This window comes from Nelusetta ayraudi, unplaced genomic scaffold (assembly GCF_046127955.1).
Source record: "Nelusetta ayraudi isolate G7.1 ecotype Tasmania unplaced genomic scaffold, CSIRO-AGI_Nayr_v1 ptg000052l, whole genome shotgun sequence".
In the NCBI taxonomy this organism is placed as follows: Eukaryota; Metazoa; Chordata; class Actinopteri; order Tetraodontiformes; family Monacanthidae; genus Nelusetta; species Nelusetta ayraudi.
This window is the reverse complement of record NW_027466102.1, coordinates 3,322,556-3,350,002: the sequence shown is the minus strand read 5'-3', so window position 1 is coordinate 3,350,002 and position 27,447 is coordinate 3,322,556. Positions and strand designations below refer to the sequence as shown.

At 45.4% G+C, this 27,447-nt stretch overlaps 2 protein-coding genes across 17 annotated transcripts in view; one reads left to right on the top strand and one right to left on the bottom strand.

The window, feature by feature from the left end:
- Nucleotides 1-27,447, bottom strand: part of LOC142896257 (protein NLRC3-like) — a 243,361-nt gene that overhangs the window by 82,202 nt on the left and 133,712 nt on the right. The gene's annotated exons all lie outside the window — the stretch shown is intronic.
- The window catches only part of ptprk (protein tyrosine phosphatase receptor type K), a 108,980-nt gene that overhangs the window by 60,203 nt on the left and 21,330 nt on the right, over nucleotides 1-27,447 (top strand). For all 16 annotated transcript variants that reach the window (XM_076037866.1, XM_076037878.1, XM_076037876.1 and 13 more), the window contains 12 exons: nucleotides 7,186-7,298; nucleotides 7,663-7,843; nucleotides 16,436-16,618; nucleotides 16,803-16,922; nucleotides 17,147-17,256; nucleotides 17,360-17,561; nucleotides 17,657-17,762; nucleotides 18,330-18,402; nucleotides 18,638-18,760; nucleotides 19,716-19,790; nucleotides 20,048-20,084; nucleotides 25,447-25,582. In XM_076037866.1, coding sequence (XP_075893981.1) covers nucleotides 7,186-7,298; nucleotides 7,663-7,843; nucleotides 16,436-16,618; nucleotides 16,803-16,922; nucleotides 17,147-17,256; nucleotides 17,360-17,561; nucleotides 17,657-17,762; nucleotides 18,330-18,402; nucleotides 18,638-18,760; nucleotides 19,716-19,790; nucleotides 20,048-20,084; nucleotides 25,447-25,582 — 1,459 coding nt within the window. The remainder of the gene's footprint in view (nucleotides 1-7,185; nucleotides 7,299-7,662; nucleotides 7,844-16,435; nucleotides 16,619-16,802; nucleotides 16,923-17,146; nucleotides 17,257-17,359; nucleotides 17,562-17,656; nucleotides 17,763-18,329; nucleotides 18,403-18,637; nucleotides 18,761-19,715; nucleotides 19,791-20,047; nucleotides 20,085-25,446; nucleotides 25,583-27,447) is intronic.

Sequence of the window (27,447 nt, the reverse complement as noted above, 5' to 3'; positions counted from 1 at the left end):
TATGTGTGAGCATAATATATAACTCCTGCTGCTAACGATGGGTAACTGACAAGAACGTAGTGTCAGTTATTGAAGTGCTTGCTTCAGATAGCATCATGCTAGCAGCTCCCAGGTAAACTTCACACTTTACTTAACTAAACTTGACTAGTACTGGCTATTTGTAGCGCTGACCAAAATGCTCTGATGCCATTGAACATTGACAAATGAATCGTCTTGCAGTGCCAAACTTTGATGAATCCCAGCAAGTAAATCTTAGTGTCTGTGAGCCAAATGTCATTTCACATGCGTGTGTCAAGATCTAAAGTCACTGACGACTGGCTTTCACATTATAGAGGCGTGAACTTGAAGACACGTGCAAACATTTGTCGATGTCAGAGTGAAAACTGGCATCATGTCGAAGAAGTTTCTATAGTGTGGCTCCGCTTCATTAATGTGGATCAAAATAAAGCACAATACAACATTTGTGCCAAGGTTGTAGCAGCAAAGGAGCCTAATACAACAAACATAGATTTGGAGAAAAGCCTGATTTGAATCACCAGTAAAATTAAAAAAAAAAAATGAAAGTGTGCTTTGTGCTGTGATTGCAAAGCATTTTTGTTGTTGTTCAAATTGGTAAAATAAAAAAACATTCAAAATCAAATTAAAACCTGTTGCTACAAAAAGTATTGTTCTGTAACAAGTATTGAAATTGGCGTTGTATGAAAAAGTGATGATTCCCAGCCAGTCAGTTGCCCTGTTGCATGAGGATTACTTGGCAAACTGGGGGGGGGGGGGGGGGGGGGAACCAAAAAAAGCTCACTTACACTGATTCACTATTCAAAACGCAGCTGTAGCTTCACTTCATATGTTTAAATAACTCTGTTATTGACCGTCCTGATATCCCGAGTGCCTGTCTGCGGATATGGTTTTCAGTGTTTGCCGACACCGAGGTGTGTTGCATTTGCATAACAGCGCACCGCATTAGTGTTTGCGCGCACATTTGCTCTTCAGACGGGGCACGCGCCAGCCGACCCCCCCCCCCACCCACCACCCGCGCGCGAGCTCCAGCTGTCATGCGCAGCTGACACGCAGTTAATAAGGTGTCACCGATGTGTGTTCGGGATGGGATGCTTTATTCATTCACATCCAATAGCTTACATATTCAATTCATCTCCCAGCAAGGAGAAGGGGGGCTAAAGGCGAAAGAGAGATTCGGGTGGAGATTGATGTGAGTGTGACAAGAGAGAGTCGGGAGAAAATGGGAAGAAGCGGTGGGCTTAACCAAAAAAGAAAGAAAGAAAAAGAAAAATAGAGGAGGTGGATGGCGCGCCGACGTTTAAAAATGTAAATGGCCGGTTCATTATCTCAAGGATATCCGTATCGGAAGCAGGAGGAGCAACGCCTGAATATGTAAAGAGCCGAGCGGAGGCGTGTTTATTATTCCGCATAAGAGATGGCAGAGGAGAATAAAATCAAAATCAGAAGACGGGACTGCCAATATGGATATTGGCTGGTGTGACTGAGATTATGGAGTAGGGATGGGCGATATGGACTAAAAATGTTATCGCGATAATTCCTGGCATTTATTGTGATAACGATAAAAGTGACGATAAAAAATATAAAACAGTTCAAGTCCCTCTTTGGGGATTTTTTTTTGAAACTGCACATTTTCGAAACTGTATTCGAAAAAAACGCGTTTACACAAAGCTGTATTTAAAGAAAAAAAAAATCCTATGTGGATTCGCTGGAAACGACTAAAATCGATGTAGTACCTATGCCCAGCCTGGTGTGGCGCCGCAAGTTTACTCCCTGAAGGCGGAAGAAGAAGAAGAAGAACGCCTGAAGCACGCCGTGTTAGAATAAGCAGTAGCCCGCTAAAAACAAGCGCCACAGAGAACAGAACGAGAGATCGCTCGTGAAAAGACGGTGCGGATAAACGACAGAGTTCAACGTCTGCTTCGAGTTCCTGTAGAACACAAAGCCTGAAAAGGCCCACGCTAAGATTGACTCGGAGCCAGTAAAAGTTCGCTAACATTTTTTGCGTTTCCTGCCTCAACATGCCGGTCCGCCGACCCCAAAAGAAAACAAATGAAAAGTAAAAGAGGATGTCTGCAAATCGTTTTCGTGGTGTTTATTTTCACTTTGCACACAATCCACCATCGATTCCCGAGCACGGTGGGTGCGCTATCAGCCCCGTGCTTGTTGCTGTGCTACCCATGGGCTGTCGGCTGCCAGCAGCAAGTGCGTTGCGCACCTAATCCCGCCATCAACAGGAGTTTATCGTTATTACCGCGAGATGACATAGTCATATAGTCACGTAGTTTTTTTTTTTTTGTTTTGACGATATGTCGCCCATCCCGATCATGGAGCCCCCTCCCCCGCTCTCCCACATCTCCATTGCTGGGGGCACGACTCGCGGCGTCACATGACCAGCTGGGATACGCCGGCAGCAGCAGGTAGCAGAATAGCTGTTCCTTGTTTTGCTTTATTACCTTTCCATGAAGTGAATATGGCAGTTTTTAAGATGACCTCTGGTCGGAAGGAACTTGCTGATTTAGGAGGAAATATGCAAGTGGCTTATGTTTATTTATCGAGACCACCTTTTTTTTCTTAATATGAGGAGGCGGGGAGCAGATGGATGTGGGATCGCCTAGCAGGAGACATGTGTCTGAACATGAATAGGACCAATCTACATACAGGCGGCGGAGGGGAAAAAAAAATAAATAAATAAATAAAAAATCCCGCTTCACGTTGAGAGCTGTGTGTTTTCTCTGAGCCCCAGCATGCCGAGGAGGCCCTCTCTCAATCTGTGAGAAAAAGATGCGTTTCGGAGCCGCACAGTATAGTGATTATGAATATTGATCCAGATTCTGTGCTGTTTGAAAGACATCGCCATAAAAGAATGAGCGCACGCATGAATTTTGAAGGGGATGTAGCTCATGTTTATTTATTAAAATTATCAGATGGGAGCCGAGTGCTCCAGAGGTATCTAAGGAGCAGGATTCTTTTTATTATTATTATTTTAGGTAGCCGAAAGTATCTTTGTTCAAATATGAAGTTCTTCTGGGACATAAACAATCCTGGAATTCAGATTTATTAATCAAATAATCCCTCTCTTTTTTTTTTCTTTTTTTTTTTTTTTTTACTCTGACAGGGGTTGTTTACATTTGATTGCGATGAAGGTTGGATTAAAACGATACTGAGCAGAGGATAACGGAAAGAAAATATCATGTGATCTGGCCGGACATTAGCTCAGGATTCCTCTCAGAGGCTCGGCCGTCGCCCCGTCCGGTGTCATGACTTCAACATGTTGCAGGATCGGAGACACTTAATCTGTCGGGATCAACAGCAGCCAGATGTCATTAACATTAATGCATCAACAGCCTACATTGCCGTCGTGTTGTTGACAACGATAACGGAGACATTAGAATGCGTAGTTTCAAAACAAGATTTTTAAACAGTTTTACCACAGAATGGAAGTTGTGAATATTTGCTGTTAAAGAAAGAGCTTTTTTTTTTTTTTTTTTTTTCAAAGCTCAACAGAGAAAAGTGAAATGTTTTTGTTTTTTTTTCAAATTTATACAATACTCACAATCATATTGTGTCTCAATGACAAGTGTGCGAATCACCTTTAAAAAAAAAAAAATTCTAATTTTCACGTCATGAGAAAGTTTCCCTTTGTTGATGGCGAAGCCTCCAGCACCATCAACACCCAGAAGTATGAAAGTTTCACTCTGGTCAACAGGATGTTATCATGCATTTAGATACACAGAGGGTCTTTAATAATCTGATTGTGTGTGTGTGCCCGCGTGTGCTTGTTTGTGTGTTTATGTGTGTCACTCTTTGTTTGGCCAGTGCGGAGCTCTAATGAAGCCTTGCCCTCTGGTTCCTACTGCGACATAACGCATCATCACGGCAGCCTGACACACACACACACACACACACACACACACACACACACCCAGCATGCCAACTTGCATTACAGACAACCCATGGCCTGAATAGCTCCTGCAACATTATTGTCACGCACACACACACACACACACACAAACACACATTCAAAAAACACAGGACGACTAAGCCACAGGACGGCTAAGTTAATAGAAATGTCTTTAAAACAGTAATTGTCCAAACAGTGTTTGACACACTCTGGGTGTCACAAGCAGAGCGTGGCAAGGCAGCAGCTGGTCTCTTTTCTGTCATTATCTGCCATTGCAGCGTTGGCTGAGTCTCGACTGGCCTTGACCAATAATCCCGAGTCCCGTCCAGTCCAGTCCGAGTCCGAGACGAGGCTGAGTACAAATGGCTCGGAGTCCAAATCGAGACCGAGACCCTTCAAAAGTCATCTCGAGAACCAAGACCAGTCTCAAAGACTACAACACGACCAGCGGCATCTACTGCGCGCGACTGCAACACAGTGTTCTCGCCCGCTCCGACACTTCCACCCCATCTAATCCGGGGGTCACATGTCCTCCAGTTTGCTCGGTAGTGACGACAGCACTACGGTGAAAAGTTGAACTTCATCGACTAGGTTGCTGACGCATCCCCCGCGGGCGCCGGCCAGCCAACAGCAGCTGCAGCAGCAGCAGAATGTGCGCCTTTTTTTTTTTCCTCTTTACACTGCCCTTTACGCTGTCTCTGACTGGAGGTTCGTCTGTTTCATCGTTAATCTCACATCAGAAGGTCCGACCGACCTCCCAGCTAATCGTTCCTGATGCGGGTGAGCAAGCAACAAAAACAAGCTGATCGCGTAAGACTGCCTCGGGGCAGAAACGGAGCAGACATCTGAAGTCTTCTTTCTTGCTGTGTTGATTTGTTTTTGTGACTATCATTTACATTTGACCCAAAAATGAGATACGATAAGAGGGTTCACGCGATTAATAATATAAGAGATGTTGACGACAAACACGTCTCAAAAGAACACCATCGATGATTTGTCGTATCTTTTTATTTTTATTTTTTAGGTCAACTGTACAAATGACAAGTGATGAAAAACAACAACAACAAAAAAAAAAAAAATGTGCAGCTTTTATTTTCTCTGGAGTCGAGTAATGACCCACTTATATTCCTTACTGTTTTATTTTCGTTTATTATTCATCTTAAAACATTCAGTAGGATTGCAGCTCAACACATAAACACATCCAGCAACACAATGCCGGAAAAAAAAATCCACTGGCTCGTTTTTGCTCAGGTTTTTGCTCAGTTTCCTTATTTTTGGCTTCATTAATCACAAACGTTGTTTACTTTGTAGATTTGATGGAGTTGTGAGCTGACATGTTGTTGACACTGGTGGTTTTCTGAAGTCATTTCAACATTCATTATCTGGATTCGGCTCTGCGTGTGCACGCGTGTGTGCGTGCGCGCACCCATCGTCTCACACACACACACACACACACACACACACTCACACGCGCGCGTGCTGTCAAACTGCAGCGTTTCATCTGTTGCTAAAAAGACACTTCCCAGCCTGCACCTCTCTGACAGCCACGCACGCACAAACAGAGGTGACAGCAATGTAAAATATAACCATTAAAGCAACATGGTGATAAAACTTACTCTGATAAGACGTGATTGAACTGGATTGCAAAAGAGATGCCAAGCATGTTTCCAGCAGGTTAAATCTGTCCGGTTTTCTCTATCTCAGATTAGACTAGCGTGTGTGTGTGTGTGTGTGTGTGTGTGTGTGTGTGTGTGTGTGTGTGTGTGTGTGTGTGTGCGTGCACTAGCGTGCGTGTGATAAATTCTTGTTTTGATCTGTGTGCAATTGTGCAAACCACATAAATCTTTGATTCGTTGTGCTAAGAATGTATGCGTTTCTGTGTGTGTGTGTGTGTGTGTGTGTGTGTGTGTGTGTGTTGGGTGTTTTTTTTTTTTTTTCTTTTTTTTTGGGGGGGGCAAGGCGAGTCAATCACAAATATGTATCTGTGCCGTGGATGACTGGCCCTGAACCATCACGCATCCATCACATTTACATACAAGCGCGCCACATGCGATATTTATTCATAGGCCGTTATGGGTTGCCGCACACGGGGAAATTCACAAAGACGTACGTTGAAACAAATCTGGAAGATTCGGCCAAACTTTTGGTCGGGACCAAAGCATGCAGTGACTCAAAGTTGGAGTTCTGAACAAAAAAAAAAAAAATGTTGATTCTTTATTGATTATTATTGATTCGTGATGAGCGAGGCGGAAATTTTTCTGTCCGGTGCTCCAGAGCTGCTTGTTTTCTAATAGGACTGCACAGCATTTTCCCCATTAGAAGAAGAGCAAGGAATGCCAGTAATTGGGCCCGTGTGCTATGTCATGAGTTATTACAGAACTTCAGCCCAATCCGCTTTTTTGGAGGTGGTCCTTTTTCCCTAATGTTCATCCCATGTGTGGTTTGAGAGAAGGCTGAAAAGGATAGTAGTACAGGTAGTAGCGTTAAAATATTCCGAGCACCAAAGGGCCTCAAACATACATGGGGACATATATAGCCAATTTGTTTTGTTCCCTTCAGAGCCGCTTCCCAATAAAAAGCACTCCCGCGTCCTGTTTTTTGAAGGTGCGACTCTTTTGATGTGAAGCGGCTGCAAAGGCATTTTTTTTTTTTTTTTTTTTTTTTTGCATTAATATTAAATTCATCACCATTCCGGCAACACTGCAATAGGAGCTGTGGCATTTGAAAGGAACGTGGCTACTGGCTTTTAGATGAAAGGAAGCCGCGTATGCATGCGAGGTGACGTCTCTTCGGGCATGCCGAGGAAAAGGAAAAATATTCTAAAATTAGCATTTATTTTTTTCAGTGATAAGTAAAGGGGATGATGAATGTGAAGGACATAAAACAGCACCGAGCTACTGAGATGGTGTAAAGATGAATACTTTCCACCTATTAATGGGCGCAAATATTTAGCTAACTCTCTGCTAAACTTGCTGGGTTCACAATGCAGGTCAAGCCTCGAACACCCGATGATTTTTACCGATAAAGTGCAAAGAAAACTGCCCAATTGTTGACTGGTGCTTTGATTTAAGCGGCCATTAAAGCGTGCTAATGTGGTGACAAATTATGCTAACAAGGAGTCATCGCGACGTGTCTCTCGCATCGCGGCGCTCCTTCTGTTCCGCGTTGACATCGCTCAAGGGGCCTCTCTGTTTACTCTGTCAGGCTGCTGAGAGTGTCTTCGCACGAGCCTCACTCTTTGCCCCCCCCCCCCTTCCCCTCCACAGAGCCGCCGCACCCCATCGCCCCGCCCCAGCTGCTCGGCGTTGGCCCCACGTATCTGCTCATCCAGCTCAACGCTAACTCCATATTCGGGGATGGACCCATCATACTGAAAGAGGTACGTTGGAATAATACAAGAATAAGGTTACATTACAACATTACTGACTGACCTTTGAAGGGGTATTGGAAAGACTGGAATACATTGCTAGCTTAATTTCCCCCCAGATTTTTCAGATGAGCTAATTTAATCTCTGTGAAGGTTCTTGGTCATTCAGGTCATCTTTATGCAGAAGGTTCTTGGTTCTGACTATCTTGAAGACCTTGTAGCCTTCAAAATAGAAAGAACAAATCCAGTTTTCTTAATTTAACTCGTTCACAAGATAATCTAATGCGTTTAACACCTTTTAAGCACCAGATTAATCGTATAAACCGTTCTACAATTGTTCTGTGCTGCGACAAAAAAAAAAAAAACTTACTTCCAGGTTGAGTACAGGATGACATCAGGCAGCTGGACGGAGACCCACGCCGTCAATTCCCCCAACTACAAGCTGTGGCACCTTGACCCGGACACGGAGTACGAGATCAGAGTGCTGCTCACCCGACCCGGAGAGGGCGGGACGGGCAAGGCGGGACCGCCGCTCATCACCCGCACAAAGTGTGCCGGTAGGCCTCCAGTTTTATTGCGTTACGTTATTGTGTGTAAACTGATTGAAGGGAAAAAGCTCCCTGAACGAAATGAAACATCAGAACACGGGGTCATCTCTGAAATGAAGAATTGGTTAGAGACCGCAATTCAACAAAAACACTAGCGTAGTGAACCGCTAGTAGTACCGAGGTTTTTCATACGACACACATAAACGTGTTTTTTCAGACTCAAATCCTTTTCTTTCTTTTTTTTTAGCCTAAATGTGACATTCCTCACATTAACGATCCTGCCCGCTGATCCTGAAGCTCAAACATGCAACTGACCTTTCCCTTTGGAAAAGCTTGACAATTACACGCTTTCCCCCATTGCAACACGGTTTTAATTGTCGCCGACCCGCTCCCGACTCCTGCACAAACATGGCAACCGACGTCCGCGAGAAAAGGTTGGGCGACTCAATTTGAGTCGAGACCGTTCGCCAACGCGAGCTTCTGCAGGCTCGTTCTGGCCGTCTGATTATCTATCGATCTGTCCGCCAGAGCGAGCGGACAGATCTGCCTCAGTGAGGCAGTGTCCCCCCCGCCTCAGTGTCTATTTTTTATTTTTTTGCCGTTTCGGAGACGGTCGGGGGATGACGCGATGAGGAGGATCAGTCGGCCGGTAGTTAATCTCAGGAAAAGTGATTTAAATATCCTCATCCCCTCTTCTCTTATTCTGCTTTTCTCCACATTATTACTTCTCCACTCCTCTCTCTCTCTCTCTCTCTCTCTCTCTTACGCGTAGCAACACGTCCCCCTAGCTGCTCCGCACGTCCCTCACTCTCTCACTCTCTGGATCAATAGACGGAGGGCAGGAACACTGTCTGACATTTGTAGAAATAAACGACTGAAATATAAACACAGCTCGCCTGGGGGCGGAGGGCGAGCGAGCGAGCGAACGGAGAGAGGGTAGAGGGAGGGGTTGGGGCGGGGTGCGACAGGAGAGTGAGCAGCGGAGGGAGAGGAGAGATGGAGAGACTGCAGGGTGGAAAAAAGCAACAACAATAAGGCGCGGAAAGAATGAAAGAGAGAGCGATGAACGCGGAGGACGGCGATGAGAGAGACGGGAAAACTCATAACCAGCGGGACTGATTCATGCCCCGTGTTCCGCGCGCACGCCCCTGCGAATCAATCAGCGGCATCAGTGTCGCCGCGCGCAGAGGAGTCTTGAGGAAGTGCGTGGCCGCTCGCGTATAGAACTCCTTCCTGTCTGACAGGAAGTAGAGGCAGACGAATCCCCCCTTCACGTTCAGCGCGAAGGCCCATTTGTTTTTGTCGTCAGCAGAGCCGCATGTTGTTCCCGCTATTAATCACGACATATTGTTGCGCTGAGCCTCGCTGCCCCCTAGGGGCAGGGTCAAGCAGCGCACGGGGTAACCAGGCTCGATCGGACGTGATCAGGCGTGACCGTGAATGTATTCCAAGAACTGAATACCGGACTTTTTTCCGTCCCAGTGGCCACTCTGGGTACTGCGGCCCAATAGAGCCGCAGTACAAAAATTAAAGCTGCAAGCAGCGTTGTAGGGACAGACCCCGTAGAACCGACACCCGCCGACGCCCCCCCCACCTCCCCTGACACCTGTCGACGTAACTCTAATTTTTAATTTCAACAAACCAGAAGCGAGTTATTTCCACTTGTTTGAACACTTGTCAAAATCAAAGTTTGGGGACTACTGGGTCTTTCCTCGCCGCTTATGAAAACACAGTGGTTCTGACTGCTTAAAAAAGACATTTTCAGCACCCCCAGAACCTCAGCACGCAAACAATGTTTTTTTTTCTTCTTCTGTTTTTGAGACAAAAATAAGATAGTGACTTTCATTTGTTATCTCATTTTCCGTCTGTCCTTGACTGCTCTGCATTGTCTCTCAGGGTGCAGCTGGGATCGTTGATGGGTCTTTAAGCGTCACTCACACACACATACATGGACACCTCTGACGAGAGAAAGCGGGGGATTAGAGAAAGGAGGGGTAGCTCTGTTATGGCCAAACTTAAACCAATGGTGGCAACTACAGAACCAAAAACAGCTGAAACTAATAATAAAAAAGGAGAAAAGAGGTATTTTTCTTTCTTTTTCTGTGCAGTTTGCTGGGGGAGGCGGTCGTGACGAGCGGGCTCAGCCTCATCAACCCTGCCTGCAGTTTGAATTTGCTTTGTTTTTGGTCAAAGCTGTCAGGTGTCAATTATAGGCCTTGATGAGACAAACACATGGGAGAAGCTCACTTCCTGTTTGTCGGTTTTTATAAATTAGAACGTATGAAATGTTCACCTCAAAGAGAGGAACACGTGGGTTCTCGTCCCAGGTCTCTACGACGTTCCTAGGGGGCTACGGCCATTTAAGTAGTTTTTTTCCAACTCTCGGCCTGTAGGTGGCGCTCTGGAACAGCTGATGCGTCCTGATCCTGCATCATGCGAGTTACAGAGGCATGGTGAGAAGAGACACTACCGCGTATGCTCAAATGGGCCATATAATGCCCAAGTAACCCAAGAAAAGAATACAATTGAAATGAATGGGCCGCCATATTGGATCCCGGGGCCTGATGACGTTACATTAAAACACAACCAATCACACGAATTTGAGTGTCAGGCTCACTATCTGAAAGGGAGTGAAAGTGTACCTTTACCCACATACAAACTATTTCATCCAGGGGCACAATTAAAATGTTGATTTGTGGACATCATACAGACACAGTAGGGTTCTCCAGTTTATTTGAATTATACTTAGAGATTAAACTCTCAGTCAGGTTATAGCGTCGATAGTTTGACTGAGACTTTCCAAAACCTACTTTAATATCTCCAAGTTGAACACATTCACAAACACACACGAATTGAAGAGCGTGTATGCTTGTGTGTGTGTGTGTGTGTGTGTGTGTGTGTGTGTGTGTGTGTGTGTGTGTGTGTGTGTGTTTTGCAGAGAGGGAACGACAGACCCCCAATATGTGTGTGCAGAAATGTTATTTAAATGGTAATGATTCCTTTGCTTCCTCTGTTTGGTTAGGTCTGTCTGATCCCGCCACCTGTAGTTTACTGAATATTTAGTTTCGGCGCCAAATAATGAAAGAGCACACGCTCGCGCTCACTCGCACGCACACTGCGCTCCGCGAGCACCGGGCTAAAGCCAGCGTGTCTCTATGCAAAACACTGTTTAATTAAAAACCAATAGAGTTAATAAGACACAGAGCACAAATCACACAGACGCTGCAAAGCCATTGATATGATAACCAGAAGGATAATAATCTCCCCTTTCTTTTCTTCTATCTTTTCATCTCCTCTCCTACCCTCCCTCCACTCCACCTCCACTTCTTCATCGGGCTCCCTCTGTCTCTGGCCCTCTCCTCCACTCCTCACCGTCTTTCCTCTGTAGTGATTTATTGCTCTTGTCTGAAGGGTGAAAAATAATCAACTTGAAGTGAGGGGCTAGCTCGGGTGTGTGTGTGCGTGCACGTGTGTGTGCGCGCCCGTGTGAAAGAGTGTGTGACAGTAGAAGGTGATGAAGTAGCTTTTAATCCAAATCCAGAATTTTCTGCCGAAAAACCTCTTGGTCATGGCAGGTTAGGCGCAGGCACGCAAAGACTGGAAAGACACTCCAGATGAAGAAAAACACACATGAACACACACACACACACACACACACACACACACACACACACACACACACACACACACAGTTCAAAGAGTCACAGTATTTCTCGGGTGTTGCACGCACTCAGCATCACTTGGATTAATGGAAGAATGGAATCACAAAACACACATTTTCGCACGAGCGCAGACATCTGAGGGATCTAACACTCTAACACAATATATCACCTGCACTTTTATAGTATATATATATATATATATATATATATATATATATAAATGTGTGTGTATATATGTATGTATGTATATATATATATGTATGTGTATATATATATATATATATATATATATATATATATATATATATTGATATGTATATATATATATATATTGATATGTATATAAATAAATATATATGTATGTGTATATATATATGTATGTGTATATATATATGTATGTATATGTATATATATATATATATGTATGTATATATATGTATGTATGTATGTATGTATGTATGTATGTATGTATATATATATATATATATACATATATTTGAAAACTCACACACACACACTCAGCCTATATCAGCAGTGTGCCGTTTTCGGGGTCATGAGCCCTGCAGCCATTGCAGCTCGCAGATTTACCGACACATTACGTTTGTTTAGTCTCTTGTTACCAGTTTGGATTGGAGTCTCACAAAGCCAATTCATCACATTGCCCTGGTTACATTCGAGTTAGCAGACTTGGACTGGGACAGACCGTCCTGCATAGGCTCAGTTGTTTGTGTTTAGCGGAGCAGAAGAGCTGAGAGGGACGGTGTTTTGCTACAGGCGACAGCTAAGTGAGGGTCCGACAGTCGCTGTGCCCGTACTGTCCCCCCTCCACCGGTCCCGCCCTGCGTTTTACGTAACCACGTTATGTCGCCTGCCCGTGAAGTGGATGTTTACCTCACCGAACCCTCCTAATTGTCCACCGCGCCGTCTTTTTTTGTAATTCAATTACCTTCTCGTCGCCTTTGAAGATTTCCTAATTAGCCGCCGCCGCCGCCGCGCACACGGGCAAAATGAGAAGCGAACCCCCGTACGGGAAGTGCAAATTGAATGAGCGTCGCAGCCGCCCAGATTTGCATTTGCCACGCACTTGAGTGCGGCCAGCGGAGACGGAGGGAAGCGCGGGATGAATAGCCAGAGTTTCATTTGTCTTCCCCATGACAGTGGGAGGATTACCAGGAACTAATTGGACAGATTAACTTGGATTTAGCTGCATCTCCTGTCAACCCCGACCCCCCCCCCACCGGCCCCCTCCCCGCCTTTGCTAAACTCTCTTCTTCTTTGCCTTTCCTTAAGCTTCTTTCCCCCCTCACTTCTTATTTGTTTGTTGCCGTTCTTTAATTTCGTTCTTTAATTCCCCGCGTTTTGGGAGGAAACACGCTTTATTATTATTTGTTATGTTTTTTTATCTCCTCTGCGCGCTTCTTCTATTCCGTTCCCTTCCCTTTCCCCCCCCCCCTCCCCTTTTGTGTTCCCTTCTTTTAATTCCAACCTCTGGATTTCGCCGATATGAGGCTTTTCCGTCCTTGGCGTTATTGTCGGCGTTTATTGGTATTGTTGTTGTTTTCAAAGCTCCATCTGCGGAGAACAAAGCCTTTTAATTCCAACATGAATCCAGCCGTTTGTCTTGCAGACGAGTGGGGGGGGGGGGGGGGGGGTGCGAAGGGACAAGGCAACCTCTGTGGTTTGTCGCTGGACCCCGTCCCGCTCAGCGCTGGCTGCGCCCCAAACTAGTTACCCCCCCCCCCCCCCCCCCGCCCCCCCCGCCCCCCTCCTCCGTCCCTCCTGTCGGCTTCTCTCTCTTCCCCCCTCTATCATCCCTCTGTTCCAGTCCTCTTTCGGCCGTCTTTATCGCTAATTCCTCTCTTCTGAGAAACTTGCATTTTATTCTCCCTGCCTCTGCTTTATCGTCTTGTTTTTCTTTTCTTTTTTTCCCTCCCCCTCCCTCTCTTCCACTCCCGCTCATTGCATTTTATTACTCTGCCATAACTGTGCAACTGCGTATACCTCGGAGGCTCAGTCAGGTTTACGGGGAGGGTCCCCGAAGTCTTGATTTAAGCCGAGACGGAGGGACAGACGGACGGGCAGGATGGTTTTCCCGACACCAACCCTATTTAAATGTCAACCATCCAGGAAGAGGTTGACGTGAGAATGAAATGCTTGAACACACACACACATACACAGTTACACTCAGATTCACACGAGGCAATAATAGTGATGATATTGCCTCAACAGACAATTACTTGGCCGGGTGTCTTAACGATCAACCCGGCCCCTCGTGTGTCTCTTTATTAGTGAGATGTTGACATCGGAATGACTCTGCAGACCTCATCGTGTTTGCATTGAATGGTTGAATGTTGCGTGTGTGTGTGTGTGTGTGTGTGTGTGTGTGTGTGTGTGTGTGTGTTGTTTGGTGGAGGGACAGGAGGAGTGGTTGTCTGAAGAGATGTGTTTGCCCTTGACGACGCAATTCTTATTACGAGGAGTCTGATTGAGACAAGAGGCACACACACACACACACCCGATGCGACTCTCTGCTTTTCCACACCTTAGTTACGTTTGTGTAATAACCAAGTGCGGCCCCGCTCGCCCGTCTGTCCGTCCGTCTGTCCGTCCGCTGGCCATTTCAGCGAGCGTGCGTGTGAGTGACAGGCAGATAATGGCCTGTCAGAGGAAGCGACAAGTGTGTGTCCTTGTGTTGTCGTCTCCTCCAAGAGAGGAAGACTCAAGGAGGGGAAAAAGAGAAAGGAAAAAAAACAGCCGGCGAGGTCGAAGAGAGACCTGCGTCTCTATTTAAGCTGAGCCGCTTTCATTAAAAAAACAAGAAAGAAAAAACCTGGAAGGCCGTAAAGAGGCTGGTGCTACCTTCCAGCCAGGAGGAAATGAAAGAGGAAAGCACATCGACTGCTGATAGATTGATGATAAATTAAGATCTCAGTTGATGAAAAAATAAACATTGCACAGATTTCTTCCCCCCTATCTCTGGTTGCTAAGTCCTGGATGCGCTGTAGATTGATGCCCAGAGCCAGTATGGAAGATCGATATCAAAGTTAATGAAGGCATGTCTGCCGTCGGCTGGTTTGAGCCTGATCAAACACATCTCTTATGAAGTGTAAACCTGCTGCACTTTTAGCCGTCTGGAATAAACCTCAATGGAAAAAAAACAAAAAACCTCACAGTTCATAAGGCTGAAAACCTATGAACACTCTATGCAGTATGTCATGAACTAATGAAAGGGCCTTGTGAAACAAATTGTGCAGCTGTGTGTTTGTATTTCATCACAATTTGTCTCTGCACTTCAACCGATTGATTTCCAGTATTCTTCATGGAATTGTTTTTTTAGTTTCAGAATTTCTGATTAGTTATTTACAGTATATGGGGAGAAATGAAAATGAATGAAAGTGAAATGAAAGTGAAATTTGTCATTTGTCATCGTTGGCATTCAGAGAATGTGGGGTAAAATAATAAATCGAAATTTCTGTTCAATAACTTCTGGTGCTGATGATTTCAGGTTGCAACACATTTACTACTATGTCCGTGCACTGACTTGAAGGATTTTTCTAAATATGATACGGCTCAATCACAGCAAAGCAAGGGTGTGAAAACACAAGACCCTGGAGCAGACTGGCTCCGTTTTAACATCGTTACATGAAGTACATAATTTAAGTGCTACCTCGCTAAAGTGTTGCGTGCGTGCTAGAAAGATTGGAGTAACGTTCTCTCTAGGAGCAATAACAGCCCTCCTGACTGACTGATATCTGCCCCAGGTGGGGTCCTTTCCCTCAGCTGGAGAAACACCTCTTCCATGACGCTGTGCAGCTGCTCAGGATCACTGATCCTCTTTACAAAACGGAGGTTATTTCACAGGGACGCTTGCTTGGGAAGCTCGATGAGGGGCACTTCTTGTCCAAGACGGCGCGTGGGAAGATGCGCGAGCCTTCCCGCAAACGTGACAGACTGTGAGAGATTGGACTGATGGGAGAAGTCGGAAAGCGGACGAGGCCACGTTTTGCCTCGGTTTTACCTTCTCACTTGTGAGTGAGAGTGAGTCACGCTGAATCGTCGTCACATTTTCAGCGTCATCGATCGAGTTAAATGAGCCAGGGTTGAGGTAATTAAAGCCCAGGACCGGCAGCAGGAAATTTCAATGTTGTCATTAGTTCTTGACATTAAGAATTCATTTAGAGGTCCACTGTGTAAAATTTGGCTTCATTTATGTTTTTTTTTTTTTTTATCGGTAAAAACTTAACATATAGCTAATTAGTACAGTACAATACGACTATATACTTGAAGCGGCTCGCGCCGCACAGCGATCGTTTCGGCGTCTGGTCTGTTTTCTAATTTATGCGCGATAAAGCCAGAGGACAATGACTAGTTTTTGAGCACTGATGGAACGTAGTTAAACACCTTTGCATCAGTACGTGATCTACGCCGCGACTGGCGCGATATTATGACTTAGCGCACCTAACGCTCAACGTCATCCCGTGCGGCAGGTAAAAAGTGTGATGTTGTCGAGTAATTTGGTTTTCCTACCTTTAGAACGGCCCTAATATGTATATAAGAATATACGTAGACTAAGGGTCGAATAATCCAATAAGGAGGAAGGTTGAAGAGGTACCCAGGTTGGTGCTCTGTGGTTCACTGGGAAGCTCAGGAGGGGGATGGTACAGAGTACCTAATGGGACGTAAGTGACAAAAAACGCAGCAACCGTAACAAGTATTACACCCTTAACCTTTAAATGTCCAATGCCGAGCTTGGTCTGTGTGTTCTCCCTCATATTTTGGCAGTGGTCAAGTAAACGGGTATTCAAAACACAACTGTCTAAAGGAAATGCTTGTGTCTGTGTTAAATTGATATCATTTTCCTTCATTTTTTAATGCATGTTTAAACGCCTGCGACAGCGATTGCATTCGCTAACATCGCGTTCCCACCTTCTCCTCGTAGAACCCATGCGGACCCCAAAGCGGCTGAAGATCGCAGAGACCAGGTCCCGGCTGATCGCCGTCGACTGGGAGTCATTGGGTTACAACATTACACGGTGCCACACCTTCAACGTCACCATCTGCTACCACTACATGACCGCCAACAACCGCAGCAAAGCCGACTGCTTGGACATGGACCCCAAAGGTAAAACCATTCCCCGTTTACCTTGTGAGGAATGGACCATTTGCAATGCTTGGACTGTTTTCCCAGTTCAAATTATGAGAGTAAAGATTGAAAGCTGCACTGGCGGTACACAGGCTGGGGTATTTTAATGTTGAAGCTAAAGTTGTTGTTTTTTTTTTTCTCTCTCTTCCTTCGCTGCCCTCAGCGCCGCGCCACCTGGTTGGGAACCTGCCGCCCTACACCAACGTCAGCCTCAAGATGATCCTGACCAACCCGGAGGGGCGGAAGGAGAGCGACGAGACCATCATCCAAACCGACGAAGACGGTGCGTGGAGGAAAGAAAAAAGAAACTTTTGACCGCAGTGAATTTCCAAAAATTGTTCCATTAGTAGGTTTTTGCGACCAACCGCAAATGAGGCAAATGCTTCTGAATAATGTTGTCTAGGAGAAAAAAATGTTTTTTCATTCTGTCTACAATGAGATTTTTCTTCTGTGTGTTTCTGCTCAACTTTGACAACCATTGTTGCGTCATTGCATCTGCACCAACAGTTCCAGGAGCAGTTCCCAGCCAATCGCTGAGAGCCACCCCTTTCGAAGACAGAATCCTCCTTTACTGGAAAGAGCCAACGGAACCCAACGGGATCATCATACAGTATGAGGTGCTGTTTGGGGGAGCAAAAAAAAAAAGCAGGAAGGAAACAGTTGTGTTGCTGTGTTAGTGTTGAGCAATTATCAACGAGTGTCGGCTTTTTCCCACGACAGATCAGCTACATTGGCATTCGCTCGTTCGACCCCTCGGTTCCCCTCCAACGGCCGGGGCTGACCGTGTCCCTGCCCTCCAACGCCACGCACCACCTCTTCTCGCAGCTCCACCCGGGGGTCACGTACCAGCTCTCCATACGTGCGTCTACCTCCAAAGGGTTCGGCCACGCGACCACGCTGAACGTGACCACAAACATTTCAGGTGAGCACCGTGTCACATTTTAGATGGATGGAAAAATGTGGACGGACGTGGAAACGGATCCGGGGGGAAAAAAAAAACTCGTGATTTCTCCGCAGCCCCGACAATAGAAGAGTACGACGGGTCGGAAGCTTTCCTGAACGAGACGGCGACGACCATCACCGTGCTGCTCAAGCCCGCTCAGGCCAAGGGAGCACCCATAAGGTAATGAAAAGTTCACAGTGCACACTAAGACACTGACAGTTGGCCGCCGTGAAAGCAATGGAAGCAGTGACGGAATATCCTGTTTGTGGATGAACGGGCCAATAGTCGGCAGCTGTTCTCAGTTATTAGAAACCTGTTAGCTCGTGAGATTTTTCAAAGTCCGTGAAATAAAGAATGGCTCATAGAGGCTCCACAGTGTTGTACTTATGTGCGTCATTATTTACTAACTAATTTACTAATCTCACCACGGCCCCCACCCGACCACCCACTCCATTGCACAAAACGTGCTTACACAACTTACGTACTTTTAGACACTTTCACAATTGTTTACACGCTCCACATATTTTTCTATCTGCCTTTGTGAATGATGTGCTTCTCTTGTATTTAAAAAAAAAAGGCTTTTATACAGCGGTATTTCAGATTGTTCTTGCAGGAGCATGTGACGAATAAAGTTCTTGAATCTCGAGCCAACAGGAAATCATGAATCAGAGTCAGGATCAGAATTCTTTGTCATTATACAAAAGTTCAAATAACAAATAAAGAGCAACTTTTTTTTGTTGCTGGCAGCGCCTACCAGATCGTGGTGGAGGAAGTCAACCCTCAGCGGACCCGCCGGCAGGCCTCCTCAGACTGCTACGAGGTGATTGTCTGTCTGTCTGTCTTGAATGCATATAATCCTGGCATTCACCAACGTACAAAACAACGTAAAATATTCCGTGACTGTGAGTTTAGTTTAGTTTTCTCTTTTTATGAAAGCATCCTCGTTGATGGTCCACTTTTGTCTCAAGAGCACCGTCCCTTTGGATTTAACGTCACGAGGCATAGACATGTTTGTTTTCAATAAAACTAAACAACCCCCCCCCCCCCACACGCAGGTCCCAGTCTCCTACCACAGCGCGTCGAGCGGCGGCTCTCCATACTATTACGCCGCTCAGCTGTCCCCGAGTAACCTGCCGGAGCCGCTCCCTTTCACCGTGGGAGACAACAAGACGTATCAGGTTAGCCTCCTCCGTGCCAGCAACGCACTCCCCAGACGCCGACATTGAGTTAAACGTCGTCGGAGATCACTGTGAACCCGTGGGGGTTTTGTTTGCAAGGGTGTGTGTGTGTGTGTGTGTGTGTGTGTGTGTGTGTGTGTGTGTGCAGCAAGATGAAAAGATTTCGTTCAGGTTGTTGCTTTTTGCCGCTGTAACACGTATCCAGCGGAACTTGGGAGCTGGACTCTTTTTTGTTGTTTTGTTTTGCGACTGAAAACGCGTACAATGTCGGGAAATGCGAACCCCTTGACTTTTTCTTGACCTTGTCCCTGGTCTGAATTCAAAACTGGCACACCAACAAAGCCAGTATATGAATATAATAACCTCTGCGCCTTTAAAACGCGACTGATGAACGGCAGATGGCTGAATTAACAAACCAACGTGACAAACCGCGCTCGCGGTTGCTTGCGGTGATCCCGAAAGGCGTCGCGATTCTTCAATGACTTCATGTTTCTGATGCCCCTCCCCCCACTCCAACCCACCCCACACCCCACCTTCCTAATAGCTAGCAGACCACAGCTCATTGGAAGTGAGTTCTCTCCGTCCTTGGGCGTCTCAACTCGAAGCGCTGCGTTAAAAATCGGCTTTCGGGTCCGCGCACCGCTAACGTCCCGCCCACCGAGGTGCGCCTCGCCGTTTCAATGCCGCAACCCACAGACGGCGACGCGGCTTCCGCATCGGCGACCCCCGACGAGCTGATGTATGCAAATAGCGCAACTGTTTCCTCTCGTCCTGAGAAACCCACCACGTCGTTTCAGGCCCAGACAACTGCGTTGCACAGATGGGTGCGCGTGTTTGTGTGTGTGTGTGTGCGTGTGCGTGTGTGTGTGTTTAAAAAAAACCCAAAAAAAACATCAGTAGCGCTCAGCCGTGTGTGTGTTTAAAGTTGCTGATCGCTTGCTTTTAACTCCCCAAGGGTTTCTGGAATCCCCCACTGGCTCCAAGAAAGAACTACAACATCTATCTTCAAGCTGTCAGCAGCACCGAAAGGGTAAATACATATTTACTCATGTAAAGACGCGGGCAATCCTACCTGGCTATGAGCAAATGCGTTGGCCGCACGTGAAACACTAACGACAAACGCTTTCAAGCGTAACAACTTCTCACCGCAAGAGTCTGGAAAGGACTTGAAATATGTTTAATTTATGAAGATAAATGTCAGATGTTATTGTTACTGTATGTTGTTGTAAATGTGATCGACGTATATTGATTTTGCATTCATTGTGTGCGTGTGTTTTTTATGTTTAGGAAACAAAGACTCAGTGCCTACGCTTGGCAACGAAAGGTAAGGTCGCACCACACGCTAACAATAGCATCGGTCATTTATCATAACAAGGACGTTGTTTTCCACGGAACACTTATCTCCTGTGTGCTTTCACAGTCTAAATGTCATGTTTTCATTATCATTATTATTTTTTTTATTATTTTTTTTTTTTTACCAACGGCCATATGTTGATAGATTATCTGACTGCTTTAAAACGATGTGGAGTTAATCCCTGGACAACCACGCACAAGCACCCAGCTGCGTACACACACACACACACACACACACGCACACACACAAACACACGCGTTTTCAGGAAAAGGTTTTCAGAAAAAAAAAAAAAAAAAACGAGACTGATGGATCAGAGTTTAGCTTTGCGGAATAAGAGGAAGGATAAACAGAAAAATGTATTACCATGTTTTCAGTGAAATTGATAATTCTGCCGCTTTGCCAGTGGTACCCGGCTTCACAGGGCAGTGGGGACGTTTGGGTTTGGTGTTTCTTTGCTTATCTCTTATGTATGTGTGCGACAAGCACCGCCCAGATATGATATTAAACAAGTAATTTTGTCCGCCAGCATTCCGCCAAGGCTGCATCAAGGAATCGACTGATTAAATGTCCGGCGCAGGAATTTAAAACGCAAATTGCTTTGTTTCCTTTGCCAGCAGTGAGATATTTGATCTGATAACTCCAACATAAAAAAAAAATACAAACAGAAGCATGTAGTGACTGCAGGCTTGCTGATAATTTTTAATCAGGTTCTTTAAAAATGTATTTTCCATCCAATCAAATGATCGCAACTGTGGCTGGACAATAAGACAGCTATCTGATACCAGCCACACGAACAACAAACAGACTAGATTAGAAGCATTGTCGCATTTAACACACACACACACACACACACACACACACCAAAAGCGTCTCCTTATATATTTGGGTGGGTCGCGGAGTTCAGCGAGGCCGAATATGCTCGCGTAAGCCCGGGATGTGAAATGGGCACCATGGGGAAGATGAAAGGGCCGAACCCGGCCCCTCCAGCACCTTCCGAGATGTCACGCACTCTGCACTGTTCCGCACAAAAAAAAAGATGAAAATATGAGAAGTTGCTGTGTTGGCCGGCGTCATCCAATTTCAAGAGCGGCTGGTGTCCGCCGCTCCAGGAACAGGTGGTTACTCATCTGTCCTGGCGCTCCGTCGTAGCCCCAAGAGGTCTGACCGAACCCACATGACCCAAGTTTCTTTTTCCCTCTTTTTTTTTTTTTCCTCCCTTCTTTTGCTCATGTTGTTGTGCATAAAGCAGAGAGTCACTAATGGACAGCCAGGTCAAATGACCGTCTACGACTCCGCCCTCCCCACCTCCCTCCTCCCCCCTGCATGCGTGAGTCCGCTCAGCCGTGCATCCAGGGCGGCGGGGGTGGGGGTGGGGGTGGGGGTGGAGGGTGCGCGGGGATTAAGTGATAGCGCTTCTATTAGGTCATTTGGGGGTATTGTGTATTGTTGCAGCCGCTCCAGGGCATTGCATGCCGGTTGTGGCCCTATGTGTGTGTGTGTGTGTGTAGGTAGTGAGTGTTAGTGTGCTGACCTGGATAATTTCTGCAGACATTAAGAGCTACCGCCGACAGAAGAGACCAAAACTCAGAAGCTTTTAGAGATTGTTGGGGTTTTTTTTTGGTTAGGTGGTTGGGGAGGGTCGGTCTGCCGGTTGATTCATGGTCTGACACATCCTTAAAAAAAAAAGAGAGAGAGAGAGGGAGGGAAAATGTCTGGTCCAGACTTGTGCCAAAAATCAATGAGGGACATTGTAATTTTCTTGCAGCGGCGAGTTTGCCTTTGTTCGCACGGGTTCGACCTAGAATCTCCCAACGTCTTTTGTAACCGCACCAAATTCAACAGGCTGGGAGGAATATTTCGGCCACGCCGCTCGCGCTCGCTATGCAAAGAAAGACAAACAGCTTTCTGCTCCGGCATTACATCACGACGCAAGGTTTTTACAATTTTAGCATCAAATTCAATTTGCAAGACAATAATACGTAAAAGGTCATACACACTCGAGGTCGTCAAAAAAAAAAAAAAAAAACAGGGGGAGATTATGTTTGTCTTGTTGATATGTGCGCATTGGAAGTGGATTATTGTTTGAGAGCGGTATTGCATTATGTCGAGATTTTGCGCATATGTCTTTGTGTTGGATTATTTGGATTATCATAATGCATAATAATGTTCTTAGGCTGCGGGTACAAACTATTCTGGCATTAAGAGGTCCCCGCCACTAAGCTGTTAGCCATGAAAACAGACGCTCGCTCGCTGCCTCTTGGCTTTTCTGGCCATCGCCGACATGGGCTGCGCTGCGCCCCCGCCGACTTTTTTCCTCATTTTATTCATCCGACTCCAGGAAAAAAAAAAAAAAACTAAACCACTTATGTTTATTTTAGCAAGAGTTCTCTGTCGGATGCTGGTCCGCCACTCACAAAAGCTTATTGCTGCCATTCTAAGAATAAAAAATAAAATGATGATTAAAAAAAAAGTTTCGCATTTTCACACGATAGCGTTTAAGTTTTGACTACATAATTATCACCTTGTTTCATGACCAACCAATTGAAAGTAAGCGAAACGAGCACGTGAACAGAAGGCAACTCTCTGGAGTCCAGGTGATGTCCAGCGTATTTTTTTAGCTCACGTTAGCATTCTTTTGTTGCGCGTCTCATGGTTCAACATGCACCAGCGGCCTGTCGAAAACAACTCTTCAGCTCAACATGCCAATTTTCACAAATTCTTCTTTTTGACTAGGATGAAAATCGCGTTTTACCCCTTCGAAGCGTTTCTCAATGACGGTGCAACCGGAAAAAAAAGGACACACTTGATCCCCTTTGTTTTTCGTGGCCCGTGCCTTTTTTCGCGCTTCTCCCTGTGGTTTTTACGGCGAGCGAGTAGGAGTCGGCGTGCAGAGAGAGTTCACCGGTTCAGTGCCTTTTATCAGGTGATCCGACAAAATGAATCATGAAACAGAAATCTGGGGTGGTTTAGTTCAGCTGGCCCGGCTCCAGAAGATAGTAAAGTGCAGGGATAAACATTGGCAGCTCCCACTGTGATGCCACGTCGCCGCCTCCTGCACTGCCGAGGCGCCGTGAGTCAGTCGACGTTATTCATGCTTCCTCCCCTCCAGAGTCAATAAATACGTGGGCGATCCTCTGACTTTTCATCCTTAGCGAGCGCCGGGTCGAGATTTGATTACGGCTTTAAGTGAGCAAATGAAACATAAAATGTTGGCGTGATAAAATAGAAACCGAAGTCCCATTTACATGTCGGGTTAAAGGCCGGCCTGATCCACCTCGCAGGTCTCTATAAACTTTACACAAATGCGATGCAACCCTCTAATGGTTGAGGACTTTAACCATTCATTGATATATCGCGCACGTTTAAAAACACGGCTGCAGTTTAAGTTAGCCGGCTAGACTGAGCTTAGACTTTCTTTTCCGTTGCGAGATGCTGCGCCAACCAAAACTACTGCCGTTATGACACTGTCTCCTTTTTTTTACGGACAAATAAAACAAAGGTGGGGTGGAGAGGGTTTCGGGTTTTTTTTTTTTACAGAGGCTTGTCACTTAAAGGTCTTGTGTGTAAAATTTTGCTTGATTTATGATTTTTATATTGGAACAAGCTTAACGTAAAGCCCATAAATAGTAATTTTGTCTTCCTATCCTTAGAACGATTCTTATTTATATACAAGAACACACATATTCTTATATATGGGTCTTGCTCCCAGTTAGCTGCCATCTTGCACCATATTTCTAAGGAAGCCTGGTGTGGGACAATCCAGTCCGCCTGATAGCATGTTTCATAATTAGGGTGACTGCTCACCTTTTTTAAATAAACCAACGAAGAAGAAGGCGGACGAGGTCTCCAGGTTTGTGCGCGCAGGCCGTCGTAGTTCACTGGCAAACTGGGGAGAGGGAGGGAGAGAGAAAGACGCTGCAATCTGAAATGGCACCACTTGATGTCGCTGTTTCATCTTCAAAATATCCAAACATTACTCACTTAACCTTTAAATACCTGGCGTCCGTGAAACTTTTACGCAACACTGGACCTTTTATCGCCAGTGTGCCTGCCAAAAAAAACAACAACACAGACGCAAAATCCGTAATTTATCGCAAACCGAGGGGTCCTTTTCTTTTTCCAGAAGTGAACTCTTTTTCCTCTCAATCTAAATGTTTCCTGTTGAATTCCAGTGAAACCTGCTGCTCTGCTTTAGCGTCACGGTTGACAGTTTCCATGGCGCTGGCGTCCTCACGATGGCAGACGTGTTAATTAGCTTTACGAGGAGTATTTTCAGTCTCGATGTTTGATAATCCGTTATGGCACAGTGGATAATTAGACCTTAATATTAGGAACGCTGTTCCAGAATTTCACTCCCACCTCTCCATACGAGTGGTTTTGAAATATGCAAACATTTGTAATAAGCCGACACAGAACACGCAGCTTTTGGGAGGGCTGAGTTGACCAGTTTGGCTGCTGAAGTTGGATGTTTTCAAAACCTGATGGTTTAGATGGTCAAAAAAAAAATAGAAAAAACTTTCCCCTCATTACTTTGAGTACTGTCAGATATCATATTGCTCTTTTTGCTGCAGCGCACCATCTTCACAAAACCAAGCGCGCTTCTCTTTTTAAGACACACTTCAACTTTTCCTGCCAGCAGCTTCTGAGAACCCGAAAACTTCCCCGGTTGAAAAAGCCCGGGCTGGAAATTAAAAGAAATCTGCTGCAACCCCCCCCAACACCCTGCCCGCCATTCCATACACTTATTCCCCAGATAGCTGTCAGCTTAAAAAGAAAGTGCTGACAGCTCTCCAGAAGCGGCGGCCACAAAAATAAATGTACAAGAAACAATCTCAAGATCACAAAGCTTTTAGAGCTTTGGTGAGTAATTTCTCTAAGGTTGCAGGGTGTGATGGGCTTTTTTCTCCCTTCTTTTGTCGCCACCCTCCTTGCACTGTCTAGCAAACATGACTTGTTTTTTTTTTTTGCTTGAAGGGAGTGAAGGGAGCAAAAACTTTGAAACTGAGCATAAAAATAGAGCAAACAAAAAGTCGATTTTAAAAAAACAAAGCAACGACTTTAGTTTTTTACATTTTACATTTCTGTAAGCATTTCTGGTTTTTCACAAGGGCCTTTAACTCCAGCGGGGGATGATTCCCAGATGGCCAATGTATGATTGCATTATTGTCTATACAACTTACTTTGCATCAGTTGTATAGACGATAGCCTTGCAATCCTGATTGTTATTGTAAATCGTTAGTTTTCATGACAACAGAAACTGCCAGTTTTTGCTAAGAATTTTCGAGAAACATTTCACAAGACTTAGAATCTTGATGTTGCGCTGCGTCATCAGGTGCCACCGAGGAACCGGAAGTCATCCCCGACCCTGCCAAGCAGACAGACAGGGTGGTGAAGATAGCCGGGATCAGCGCCGGGGTTCTGGTCTTCATCCTGCTGGTGCTGGTCGCCATCCTTTTGGTCAAGAAGAGGTGAGTGACCGATCCCTCCCCCTTCAAGCTAATCTAACCACCAGAGGGCGCCACTGTTCTGCATATTGTTGGCACTTCAGCAACCTGGATGCAAGAACTCAAGCACTCACACACACACACACACACACACACACCAACACAAACGTGTGCATACAATAAAAAAACATTCTCTTGTTGTGTGTGGGTCCGAGTGTCCGCTGTGGTATTGCCATCTCCCATCCATCCACCACAAACGTTGATCTCCCCCCCCCAGAACCAGCGTCATCATTTTCCTCAAGCTTGTTTGTTTGCCCGTTGCACTTTAAGTATACAGTACAGTAGTGTGTGTAGTTTAAGAAAGATTTGTGGCTGTAGTTTTTTTTTGTTGTTGTTGTTGTTGTTGTTTTTTAGTGCGCTCTTTGAAGAAAACTAATCGAAAACGTGATTGATTAACAAAGTGGAGGTCGTTCTAAAATGATTTCCCACACCCCTTAAGTTCTTATGAAACACAAGGCAGAGACGCCACAGTCAGTGTGAATGCAGTACCACACACACACACACACATTATTATTCAACACACACATATATAAAATTATTTCCCTAGCCATTCTGTCTCTTTATATAAATGTCTGGCATGTTTCACCATCGCTGTCTTCAGTAAGAAATTGTATCTGTTGTGCTGTACTATAGGTTGTTGCAGGGCGCCACCAAGTGGTGCCCGGGCAGAGCTACAACAAAAGAAATCCATTTCTCATTTTAACTCCAATGTATCCTGTAGAAAACCCTTAAAAGTCCCGAGTAGTGTTTTTTCACTTTGAGTTGTGTAGCCTTTTAGTTCCCAGCTGGTTGTTTTTTCCCCCCCCTCATATGGAATATACTGTATTCTTGAACAACCACCTTCACCAGCGCCTCGTTTAGAATGTGCGGCTGCAGTCCAGCTCCTAAATGACGCAGCGTGCACAGGACAGCCGTGCATGACGATGCCGGGTCCTTTGTCTCACCGACTGCGAGGTAACATGTATATAAATCATATAAATTCTTCTTGAGACTCTTCAGTAAAAGCTGTGAGAGACTCTGAGAGCCTCATAATTAAACAGAACAATCACAAATGAATTTGCATACTCGATGCGGACGCGTTCACGTTGCACGCCTCCCTAATGAGAGTGTGAGATAGGGGTGATAGATTGCTCACTCTGCTTATTAAACATCATTTATTTTGAAGTACTACTTGAATTTTAATCTTAATTTTCAACTCACGGTGACTTTACATGGCAACCCAAAAACAATCAGACATAAAATCCCTCACATGTCTCTTTCAGCCCTCAGACCCTAAGCGTTCATGGGACCACTGAGGACTTTGATTATGAGGCTTCTTTAAATGCTGAGCAGTTTTTGGAATCTAGCGATGTTGCAATATCCAGGAAACGTTTTTTCACTTCATTTCTTCGTCGCTCCTCACGAGAATGACTCATTAGATTCTGGGCTTCATATTTGTTGTTGATGCAGATAAACTAGATGTATTAACAGCCACCATAGAGCTGATGCTGGCTCTATGGTGGTTTAGCGATTGTATTTGATGAGTAAAAAAAAAAAAAAAAAAAAAGATAAAGTTCAGGCACCTGAATTTCAGATCCACCTGATTTCAGGAGACGCTATACCTGTAACATAGTTAGCGTTAGCATAGTTCGTTAGCATCTGCAAGTAACACTTTTAGGGAGCGGCGGACGTGTTTTGCAATGTCGGCAACTCGTGGCAGCAGTTTTTTTGGGGGGGTTTACAAGTCCACATGGGAGATGAAATCAACTATGCGCTTCTTAAACTGCACACTTTTAGTTAGTGTTTGGTGCTACGATGATTTGTGTCGAGCCATGAAATTTAATGTTCCT